The sequence below is a fragment of the Acipenser ruthenus genome, chromosome 2 (genome assembly GCF_902713425.1).
Source record: "Acipenser ruthenus chromosome 2, fAciRut3.2 maternal haplotype, whole genome shotgun sequence".
In the NCBI taxonomy this organism is placed as follows: domain Eukaryota; kingdom Metazoa; phylum Chordata; class Actinopteri; order Acipenseriformes; family Acipenseridae; genus Acipenser; species Acipenser ruthenus.
The window spans coordinates 13212566-13225413 of record NC_081190.1 but is presented as its reverse complement, the minus strand read 5'-3'; the positions used below and the strand labels follow the sequence as shown (position 1 = coordinate 13225413).

Here is a 12848-nt window from a genome sequence, read left to right as displayed (position 1 = left end):
TATCAATGGCCAAACGACTGATGTTGGTGTTGCTAGGCAAGATATTAATAAACAACCTAAGAGGAAGTCAAGTCAGGGGCTACAGGATACAGCTGACCAGGAAGGATGCTGGCTGTTTTAGTCAATAGTGATAAGTTCAAAGCACAAAACCCTCTTTTCTTATACATCTGCGTACGGCCTACTATATGTTATTTAGTTAACCAGTCAATTGTTTTCCAGCAGGAACTTCATTGTTTTTTTTTTTATATCCTTTGAAACTGACCTAGAACAAGCTGTTCAGTGCAGTGACCTGTCTAACTAGGCCTGTAAAGCAATGCAAGAGAGAAAATGTTATACTGCAAGGGGTTGGGGTTCATGAAAATAGATTACATTTGAATTGAGAATCATGGTCAGCTTCAGTTAGGATTGTAAGCATCCAAAGTAAAGGACATAGGAAGCTGGGAAGAAAACAAACAAACAAAAAACCATGTAGACAGAACAGAGGGCTGTCAATTAGTTATACTACCTGGACACAATTCTTAGGTGTGTCTTAAGTAGGTGACAGACTTTATAAATATAATTTATACCAGAAAAGTCATACATTTACCATAGGCAGTCCTTTCCCTATTGCAATGTCTGTTTGCAGATTCTATTGTAAACAGCAGATGGAACCAGCCACAACCCCCATTTTTGTCACAAGCCAAGATGGAAATGTGTCATTAACCTGCAACAAGATTGGCAGGGTAGTTTTACAATGATCATAGCTTTCTATAGTGAGTACCATTGTTATCAAAAGTATGGTATATGTAATGGGGTTGCGATATTGTATACAGCCACAGGTTCTCATAAAGATAAAAAACCTCCATCTCATGTTGTATTGACGCCACATCCGAAGGTCTAAAGCTAATTACTCACCATGTGACTCAATGTACAAGATAATAAGAATATAAAATATACAGGAGCTGGGCAAAAAAAGAAACACCTGCAGTATATAACAAATTTGTTTTTATTTAAATGGGCTGGCTACCTCTTTCATGATTGATTCATTTGTTATGCAAACAGAATTCCTCACCTTATATGAGTTTTTTCCTGCTGTAAGTCAGTTTCTGGCTCCATAGGTACAAAGGCATATTTGATATACCCAGAGGGTACTTGGAGAAGATTGGTAATTGCTTTCTTATTCAAGTCATTCTGGGAAACACTTTTCTGCAGATTTCCACCCCCTAACCCCTAAAGGAATAGGGCGCTAATAATTGAGGAATGGTCATGAATCCCTCCAGAACAATTTAATCCTCCTTTCAGTCTCGTCACATGAAATCAGTGACAGTGCTATTGCAGGTGTCCCCATTTCTGTGTCCAGCCCGAGTATCATTCATGAGACGTGACATGGGCTTTGTTATTGCTTATTGAGCTGAAGCAATGCCTCCAGGCAAAAGTGGATTGTTCTAAATTAAATCCATGTAATCATGAGAGAAGTTCAGTTTTACTAAACATTAAAATACTGCCAACACACATATCTGTCATTGGAGCAGTCTTGTCATTCTCTTTCTTCACTGCCACGTTTCTGCTGCCAAGCATGGTAAGGTTTTAGTAATCACTTTGGAGTCAATTAAGCTGAAAAAGGTTTTGTTGATACGTATGTCTGACGACTTGGTTATAGAGACACATTTAGAGTGCTATTCAAGGTTTAAAAATCAATTTTCTTATTAACACCATAGCAATATTATCACGGGTCCACCATTTGTTCTGTTGAAGATCTTTTCGTTCTTGTATTCCATACTTAAATCTGTAATATTCAGATACAGTGCCATAGAAATGTTTCTGCTGGATCTTGGTACCAACTGCTGTAGTTTCACTGGAAAGACCTTGCAGAGTGATAGATACCAGAAAAAAAACTGTTTGACTTCAGTTTATCTGTATATTCTGATTGAGGTATACAACACAAGCAAAGAGCCAAACACAAGCAAGGGGGATCAGTGATAAAGACCAATCTTGGTTAGCACTGATTTAAATGGACCACACAAACTCTTGATCTGAATGGTCAAATAGTATTATGTTACATTTTAAGAACCAGCTTAGTTTGGTTCTGAATTACAGGTTGGTGTGTTTTCTTCACTGGACATTACCAAAGTTATAAGAAAACAGAGAGACATCCAAATAGCACTACCATAATCGATATAAAAAGGGGGGGAAAGTATTTTAGGATGAACACAAGACACCCAGATTTATATACACTTAATAGTTTTGGGTTACTTTTTATGTATTTCAATTGGCTCCATATTCTAAACATGAAATTCCCTTAACACTAGAATGACTGTGTTTATACACATACCTAGAACAACCATGATCGGTCAATTTGACCGGCATATTAAAAACAACATAAATATTATAATCAAAGGACAAATAATTGAATATAAGTTGTAGTTTTATTCAGGAACGTCATATAAAGCATCTACACAACCGAAATATTGTAACTAAATGGATATTTGAACAGAAATGTGTTTATATATATTACAGAATACATATTACAGAAAGCACAACCTGAAAAAATGGTAAAAAAATGAAATAAACATATTTGAAAATAAATTTGTGTGTATGCAGGTATATCATGTACATACAAAACTGTACAACAGACACCATGTAAATAATTATCTTTTTTTTTTTAAATGAAATGGGTTTATATTGCCTACATAACAAAGCGCATATATGCAACCGAAGCTATGCGTTTATACACAGACATACTATAATCGAAATGACATGAATTAATAAACATTTGAACAGAATGGGCTTCATTTACAATCGTTTACAATGTCCAAGTGCTGGCACAGATCACACAGATCCTGTGCTTTTCAGCATATGCAGTGACTGTCTTTGCCATTTGGCACAGCCATCAACAGTCTTGTTGCCATTACAATTTGCAATCTGGCATTGTCGTCTCTTGTGGCTGGCACTGGGTTCTTCTGCCCCTTCAGCTGCAGCTGCTGGTACCGGGTTATCAGTCTTTTGCTGAAAATGCGTCTGGCGAAGCTCTTCGGCTAACTTCAATATGAAAGTCTCTCCTATGTTTTCAATAGGGCATTGATAGCTGTGAGATCCAGACCATAGTAAAATGTCAACTCCATACTTGAATTGCAGAACTCAGCAGTCTCTGGCTTTTTTTTTTCCGCCTGTCCTGATCGCAACTGATGGATGAAGGGAACTGAGAATAATCACATTCTTTCTCGGCTTGCATTTCCAAACAGTCAGTGTGCAGTCAGAGTTTTTGAGGATTTTGTACTGTTGTGTTTGCAGGTTTTTTTGCAGATGGTGGTAGTTCTCTCTTTTGCTTATGATTTGTTCTGAATTTCACCATTCCTGGTCGGAATAGATATGACCGTATTTGATCTCCCTAACTTTCTTTGTCAGGGTAATTAGTGCATATATTTAGGAAAAGTCAGGAAAGCACAGCCCCTTATCTTAAACACACACACCGGAATTTAAATGTAAATTCCAAAAACAGTCAAAATGACCGCCTTGGTCGTTCTAGTGTTAAATCCTAAAAATGTTGTTGACTTTTACATGTAAATGTTGGATGACCTTTAAATCCCTTCTGAGGTAATATGGAAAAAACCTACCGGAATTAAATAGTTTTCATTGATGTGTTTAAAAAAAAAAAAGTTTCAGCACAAGCTTAGCTATAGCTATGTCATACTGCTTGCACTGGAGGGGGTAGGGAATAGCAGACACATTCAAGTCAAATATAAGTATAAAAAAGACAAAACCTGTATTTGGCAGTGATTCTGACAGGCATAACAACACATCTACTCACTACTAACAGCGAGCGTTCTCGTTAAAAACATATCTATTTCACTAGCTAAACTAATCTGCACTTGTCACATTTGTGTACCGTTTGTCTGTTCTCAGAGGGGAGTGCTGTATTTGGTGACTACTCTGGCTGAATTTTAGCCTGTCCACTTTATTGACAAACTGACTCAATTTATTGGCATCTAATAAACCTGCATGATCAATTGATATTTAAAGGCACTGTACCCACAAGGTTTTAGAAATATATCATTTCTTACACATAGTATTTAAGGAAGTTGTAACGAATAAAACATTTCCTGTAAAAGGGGTTTTAAAAGAATATCTTCATTGTATAACTTTATGGAGTTTGTTTACAACTTACAGTGAAATCTGAAGTTGATATTCATAATCTTCTTTTGTGGCATGCACTAGCCTGTTTTGCTCAAGAAGGCTTCAGTGAGGGAATGTAAACAAAATGGACAGACATCAATATCTGTTTTTGCTGAAGTACACAGAATGCAAAACTATAACAGACTGATAAAACCCAGGAACCAAATATATAGCTGAACATGATTGAGAGACACTGCCACTTTAATAGAAATGTTAATAAAAACTCTCTCTGCTGTGTCCGTTCTTCTGCAGGTATTTCAAGATTAGCATGCTGGAGAAATAATCATGATGATTATACTACCAAATGCATCTGGCAATCATTGTATTTTATTGGTGTTGTTTTGGATTTGTTTTTAAAGCATTTACTGTATTCAAGATGCACAAGGACTCCAGTGTTACCACAGCACTCAGATGGTGTCAGCCTGTTCTTTTGTATTGTTTCTTCTCTCCCTGTGTGTCAATCCATGTTTTGTACGGTTTCTTCTCTTTGTTGGGGCTCTTTGTCTTGGTACACAGCAGTTAGGGCACTTTCTGGGTGCCTTGGCACAAATAGGAAATTAAAGTGGTGCCAGCAAGTGCAAAAGGGTTCAACAGGACAGAGGAAACTGGGCACACAATGACTCTATGACAGATTTGAATCTGGGAGAGAGAGATAGAGAGATGTGCAAGTACTTTACTGTATATGAAAATGAAGCACCAATAACCCCAGTCCTCATCACACGTTAGCTCCCGAAACTGTACATTATGATGTTTCCTTACATTGTGACCAATCAATAGAAAATGTCCAACACCTGGGAGAAGATCAATGTTGCTAACACACACAGTTCAGCTTTGTTTAGTTTCCCTGCTACTATATATCTTCAAACGAAAGATGACCGTATCAGTGGAACTCACTTTTCCAATAAGATATTAATAACTCCTCTCTGCTTATAAAGATTGAGATTTAAGAATGCTGTTCTGCTCGTAGCAGCAGTAAATGATGTTATTAAAACAGTGGAGGAATACGGATCATTTTTGTCTCTTTAACCCTGACCTCCTCAGTGAGGGAACAGCACTTGCATCGGCTCCTGTTAGGAAGGATTGCACCTGGCGTCCCAGGGAGCTTCCTCACAGCTCCCGCCTGACAGTCTCCATGCAAACAAGCAGCCCAATGTTCTGGATTGAATCTCAATATTTCATGCACATACTGTACATACTTTTAAAACAATGTTTTGAACGTTTTAAATATCATTATTCCAGTTATCCATATCTGGAATATGACTGGAATGCTTATTCACTGATACTAAGAATTCCGAATATGAAATACGATGTGTATGATGATTCATGGGCTGCACATATACTATACTATCTTGTTTTGGTGAAACTACAGCAGAAACAACATTCACACAGTAAATATATATATATATATATATATATATATATATATATATATATATATATATATATATATATATTTGGAAATAGTGCTTGTTCACAGTTGTGGCTCACTTTCATGTTTTAACCTTTAAACTTCGAAGATTAACCATAAAACATGAAATGTAGCCTCAATATTCTGTTATTAATACATTCTAGTAGGTGTGTCGCTGTGTTTTTATGATTGCTAAATTGTATTGAATACTTTATATATTAATTAAAGAGTAAGTTGCTTCAGCTTTTACATACTTTTTATTACTGTCCACATATACAAATGGGGACACTGACACGTTCAACATGAAGACACAGATTTAGCTTACATGCCTATGACTGACTGCTAGAACTGAAGAGCAGCTTCTGAACTCAGAGTATTTGAATCATTGCAGTAAGAACTAAAAGAATTAGAGAGACTGGAGCTGAATGTTTTCATCTTATATCTTACTAGAAAGTCACAAGGTCAGTGTTTCATAAACCTCAACTTTAAGTCTGCATATATTTTACAGAATCTCTTGAAAATAACTAGAACTTTTGGGACAGGCTAGCAGAAGACATTGAAAATGTGCAACAGATACAGACAGAGATCATATACTGTACTTCACAACCCATTTATTGTGGAGACGAATACTGACATGGGTCTTAGAAATCTGAAACCATTACCTTAGAAACACATTGTTTTAAAAAAAAAAACAATAACTGAATCATAGATCCTTAAGTATACATATATGCCAAGGCCTCGGAAAGCATATATGATATTGCACACAATAAGAATTTTGTTGCATGCAAATTATGTGGCCAGTATGTTTATTCTCGGAATCCGTATTTGGCACAAGCAAGTGGGAACAGACAAGTAAAACTGGATGACATTGACTCCAAAACTAGACATCTGTTAGTAAAACTAACTCTGTTGAACTGCATGAACTGAACATTTTAAAAATGTATTTGATTGTAACCATCTTGGAGTATGGTTTTGGAGAGGAATGTTGTATACCTGTCAACTACCTCATCCCTGTAACCCTCAGACCAGAGATCCTATTTATAGTATGGTAATATATTATAGGAATTTATTTTTGGTATATCTTAATCACAGCCATTACCTTTAATAAGTTCTATTGGGTGCTTAATATAAACTAGAAAAAAGCATTAAGAGGTAAAAAAAAAAAAATCATTTAAAATATAGAGCTGCGAAATATAAGACATTTTTGATACTACGTTTAAAGGGAAGGCCAATTGTATAGCTTTGTACTTGTGCAATTTCCCTTGTTCGTATACATCATATACATGACAAGAATGTTGCTGCCTTAAAAGTCCATGATGAACATATTAGATCAATGGGTTATTTTGAAATGTTATCAATAAATGCAAATTTGATGTTTTGCAGGATTTTTTTTAATTTTGGGTTTACACATGACAAACATGTTTTCAGGGATTTATAGCTAGAAATTACTTTTGGGCAATGTAAACTATCTTTCTGATAAAATAGGCTGTACATACTGCAAGGCTAAACTATGACATAATTCTGTTTTACAGAACGTTTACATGTTTTACAATGTGTTATTGTTCATTAACTGTTTTGTAATTGTTTAGATTGTGTTTCTTACGGTATTCTCATTATTCAAAGCACTATTTAGTCAAAGAGGATGTTTATATACACTAAAACATGCTTCACAGTTTTGTGTATGGGCCCAGTATTTTTTGTTTTCCATACAATATGTAACAAGTCAACCACAATTCAATAGAATTCAATACAATGCGATTCTGGCTTTCCAGGGTGTGTTATGCTGTATAAAAGAAACTATGTATGTGTTTGTGACAATAAGCAGTGGTCCGTGTCATCCTTAATGAGCGAGGTTTTCATATCTAACATAAACACCCACTCTTCAGACTCAACCTTCCCGACACTGCCCGCTGCTTCGCCGCTTTTTGTAGCTGTCAGTGCCCCCCTCAACCAAACAAGGAAGAAGAAGAGACGTTTTGACTGGCATTCCTTTTGTCCCATCAGAGAGAGGCGGTGCCTAAACGCTAGCTTTATTCACCAATCACCACAGGGACAAAGCAGACCTTAGTTGGGTTAGGTTTAGTCGGACGTATTGGGTAATAACAAACCACCCACCTTTTTTTGTGCTGGGAGTCACGAGAGTTCGAAGTTTAACGGAACGGAGTAGAGAATAATGCTGCAAGACTTGAAATGACGGTTTAGGATTTATTTTCGGAAATATCGCTGGAAGTCGTTAGTAACGTGTTTTGTTAGGCGTATGCAGATGCAGTTTGGCTGCGTTAGTGTGTAAGTGTCACAGTGTAAAGGGGAAGTGGGGAAGTCGTGTTGTGTTGAACGGAGACGAGAGAGGAGGCGTTTCCTTTGCCTTGGTTTAATGTGCCTTAGTTTTCATAACAGTATCTTTACACTCCTGAACCCAAGCAATAGAATTAGGCGTTTTAGTGAGCTGAAATTGGTTTATACATATATTACATAATTCTTTGAACTATTTCAGTTTCAATTTGACAATTGAAAACTGAAAATCAGTAATCAACATTATATTAAAAAAAAAAAAAAAAAAAATACATGGTAAGTTATATTACACCCAACTGATTTGAGCTTAATGGTTTGCACAGGTCCACTTTGCCATTCGAATTGGATATTTAGAAAGCACATAGGACTGTGCTAATGAAGTGCTAGGCAAGAGACACGCCGACAATCGCACATTTGAACTGGAGTTGCAGTGGCTTGGTACAGTAAGTAGTGTTTGGGAGTCGGTGATTTAGTTTTCAAGAATGAAGAAGTTCTCCCGTATGCCAAGGTCAGAGAGTGGTGGACTAGGAGGAGGATCTGGGTCCGGTTCGGGTTCTGGAGTCAGTAATTACATCGGAAGAGTGTTTGGTGTGGGCCGATACCAAGTCACAGTGGAAGAACTGATTGCTGAAGGTATGCTGTTTTTGTTATCTACCGTTTTTCTTTTCTCTTTTTAAAATGTGTACTGGAGTGCTTGGGTTTGTGTAGAACTACATTTCAAAATATTCGTATGTTTTGCCAGGTTCAATATCTTTATTGCCTATCGTTGCCTAGTGTAGCACTAGCAGTTGCCCAAAGCACCACCCTCTGTAAGAACAAGCACAGTTATACTTTACCTGCGTAATTAAACCTCGAGACATGTTTTTAAAAAATAAACACACGTTGCTCCAGGATACCATATGCAAGTAATCACTAAACATTGACTTCTTTATAGAGAGTTGTACAACAACATTTATATTGTAAGTAAAGTTTGTATTTCGACATGGAGGATTGTTTAGAATGACAAAGCAGCTCACAAAGTTGGTAAAACAGTCCAATTAGTTAGCTGTTTACCGCACAGAAATGTTTGTTTTACAGAAAAAAAAAAAGAAATGGTGTCCTCTATTAACTTCTAGAGGAATCTCATACAACAGGAACATCAACATCGGCCCCTATCGATAATGTTGAATTAAAAAAAAAAAAAAAAAAAAAAAAACAGTAGAGGCCACTGGCCCTAAATGTTTACCCACCATTCTGTACTCTGTAGTTTAAATCACAATCAGTCGCTTCTCGGTATGGTGTAATCATACATTCTGACTGCATTTCCAATGGAACATAGGAGGCATTTTACACCAATAAATATCTTCTGGTTTATGAACACTTTCTAGAAAATTGGGACCATGTTGGCCTGCCATGCATAAGTTACAGAACATATGTTTAATCACTTGTTTATTAATTGGGTACATTTTGTATGGAATGATCATGTAACAGTCAGCTGCAGTGTGTCCTATGTCACCATCTGGTATGATTTCATATTGTAACTTACCAGAACTTTCTACACAGTACATATTACAGCTGCTTAATATTGCTGTGGCATCCCATCCCTCTCTTTTTACAGTCTCCCTTTTGTATATGTTGAGGATCTTTTGTTGTTTTTTTACTTAAATGGGGAAATGCTCATCATAGACAACACAACATTAAAAGTTGCTGCTTCCTGAAACCTAAACACTTCCACTTTCTGTAAAGCAACATTGGCAGCATAGCTATATCCCTAAAAGTGAAAATAAATAAAGAACCTTCCATCACCATGAAAGGTGATCATCAATAAGGTGATTATAATAAATAAGAGAACTCATTTTTACAGCTTTAGTTTTCACTCTTTAAAATGTAATGTGATATATTTTAAAAACATTTACTCCAGCTTTTAACTTATTTCAGGGAAAATAAATAAACAATTGTTTTTTTTTCCTCAAACTAGTTGTTTAAAAAAATAAATAAATAAAAAAAAGGCTGGTGCCTGGAGTAAACACTTTTAAAATATACCCCTTAAACACTGTTTTAATGAAGACTAGTAGATGGGCTTGGAAATTGGTAATGGAAAAGAAAGCATTTTTTGATTAGACAAATCAATTGAATCATTAAGTTGAACCGATTTGATTTGGAAGGTGCAACTTACTAATGACTTTCGTTCAGTTTATATTCAGTTGTTCAATATCACTGCAAATGCTATGTGATGCTACTTCCTGATACTCTAGGTGGTAATTAGGGAGAAAGCTATTGTATTAAGGAGGCTGTGTGGTCCAGTGGTTAAAGAAACTGGCTTGTAACCAGGTGGTCCCCGGTTCAAATCCCACCTTAACCACTAACTCATTGTGTGACCCTGAGCAAGTCACTTAACCTCCTTGTGTTCCGTCTTTCAGGTGAGACGTATTTGTAAGTGACTCTGCAGCTGATGCATAGTTCACACACCCTAGTCTCTGTAAGTCGCCTTGGATAAAGGCGTCTGCTAAATAAACTAATAATAATAATAATAAAAAACAATACACCAAACATCTGTATTGCATGTCACATTAATAAAGCAATTTAGTGTGTTCTGCATTCTTCAACACATTCATGAAGGCATTACAGTTCAAAGTAATTTGGTGCAATTTCTTTTAATAAAAGTATCTCCAGTACATCCCTTGCCAAACCATCTGGGTATCGAAACTAAGGTATCGAAACTAAGTATGATATTAATTTGTCATGATAGGGTGAATAAAAACCATAAGCAAGGTATAGCCTAGATGTGTCACACTAGGCCAGAAATATTTATCTTGCTGAGAAGTAAAAAAAAAAAAAAAATACATGTTCAGACACAGCTGCAATCGATCTGAAAAAAAGCAATTGGTTCTTGCTAAATCTGTTTTGAAGCATGGGTGTGGCATGAAGTTGACCTTGTTTCAGACTACTGTATGACAACATTTGGCCTTCAATGAAAAGCAACGGCTTTGCTTATGAGCTCACTCGAATTTGTCATGCAAGACTTTACATTTGTGGTACTGATTTTCCATCTATATGTTTGGGTTGTAATGAATGCACTTCAAAATAGTGGTGCTGCCCATGACAGATTTACCCAAAGAAGTGACTTTGGTACCACCTGCAGTAGCACCTACTGTATCTGGAGTCAACAGCCAGGGGTACCTTCAAGTTATTCAAGTTTAAAATAGGACATTCTGCAAAAGTGATATTAGACGCAGTAAAACACACAAAGCCTACAGTATGCAAATCGATGCTAAATATAGAAATGTGTTTACTGTAAATGTGCATATACTGCAATCCATAGTTTTTAGTACAGTAGTCCCTTGATAAACCAGACATGTCTGGAGACAGACAGGTTGTCCGAAATAATGAGGTGTCCATTGTTCCAGCAGGTAGTGTACAATAAATAGAAATTGAAAAAAGAAAAAAAAAAAATGTGATGCTCTTAAATCAAGAATGGAGTTTCACAGTTTGGCAGTTTAGTATCTGTGTGTGTGTGTGTGTGTGTGTGAGAGAAGGGTGGGTTCATCCAAGTTTTCTAGTTGGCAAACAATCAGTAATTGTTGTTCAGCGATACAGAGGTTACAGTTTGTACTGTAGATGAAAAAAGCATGACTTAACATTTACAGTGCTGTTGTCTTTGTAAAGCAGATGGTGTCTCTGAACACCCTTAGAAAATAAAAAAGGGCAGGACTGTGCTATCAAAACAGCCAGCTATTGTAACTGTGCTATTCCTATTTTTGAAGTACCCACACCTCCCCCAGTCTGTATTCCTGCTGGAGCATTCTGCTTTGGAGAGCAGTGGAAGACATACAGATGTCTGTAAATGGTTGCTGGAGCTTATACATTTAGACCAATTTAATAGCTTATAAATAGACCAAAATGGGCAAAGAGATTGTGAAAATGAAAATGGGGCTAATTTGATTGCTAGCAAATGATCTGCAATTACATGTCCTTGCTGTTGTTAACCGTAGAGTAACTGTATTTCTAACACATTTTAAAAAATGGCTTTAGCATCAACTTCCAGCTCTAGAAGGATTCTATCAGACAGTAGATGCCCACTGGAACGTCACAGCATCAACTATGAATCAAATTTAAAAAACATTGAACTATTTCTTTTTATAAATCATGTAGTTCTGATTTCCTTTCCTAGTTCAGTAAGTCGCGGGCAATACTGGAATTACCCTTGGCTTAATAATTGTCAATATACTGTACAATGTGCCAAAAAGAAATATCATATAAAATGTCTTTTTTTTCAAGATGTCTTGTACTCTTTGTCAGTCACGGTCAGTTTTGGGCAGCTACTGTACTGTATGGATTTACTGTTAGTTGTTTTGTGTAAAAATGTAATATCTTCTGCTAAGCGCATTCATGCCTGATAGCTTACTTGTATTCCATGACCAAATGGAAGGAAAACAAGTTATTACTGTGGTTCACCTTTAACAAGTAAAACAAATGTTTTGGATCTCTGTCAAAACTCCTATTGAAAAACATGTAACCATTTATGGATGCCAACATCATTGACACTGGCTGCCTTTTACCTGAATCCTACTGCATGCAGGAGGTTTTTTGTGGTGTGTGTCTGGCAGTACGTTTCTGTATTAAATACATCAGTTAGGACAAAGAGATTCTCATTTGTATACAGCGTTTGTTGTTGAGGTCAGTGGAATCAAGCATTGTCACTGTGTTGCTGATGCAGATCAGCACAGCAGTGCCTACAGTAACAATAGTAAAGTAGGGTTTGCGTTTGCCAAGGAAATATATTCTTATTAAAAAAGCAAGAAAGCACAAAACAAATTAACATATTCAAGTATAAGATGACAGCGTAATGTGATGACTAGCATGTGTTATCACTTTTAAATCATCTACTGAATGTATTACACTTGATTTAGTCTTTTCAAATGACGAAGACAGAATAACTAAAACAGAGGTCAGAGAACCATTGGCAAACTCGGACCACGAAATGGTCTCATTTGAAGTGATTTTTAAAACCCGAAAA

General features: G+C 36.4%; 1 protein-coding gene across 4 annotated transcripts in view; it reads left to right on the top strand.

Annotated features, from left to right (window-relative positions):
* The first annotated feature begins 7615 nt into the window (after positions 1-7615).
* Positions 7616-12848, top strand: part of LOC117403562 (BMP-2-inducible protein kinase-like) — a 66355-nt gene continuing 61122 nt past the window's right edge. For 2 of the 4 annotated variants that reach the window (XR_009307534.1, XM_058989676.1), the window contains exon 1: positions 7617-8485. Coding sequence is in view for 3 of the 4 variants with exons in the window: in XM_058989676.1 (XP_058845659.1) it covers positions 8335-8485 (151 nt within the window). In the remaining variant the exon portion in view is untranslated. Of the gene's footprint in view, positions 8486-12848 lie in introns of all 4 variants that reach the window. The other 2 variants (XM_058989673.1, XM_058989668.1) reach the window with 2 other exon arrangements.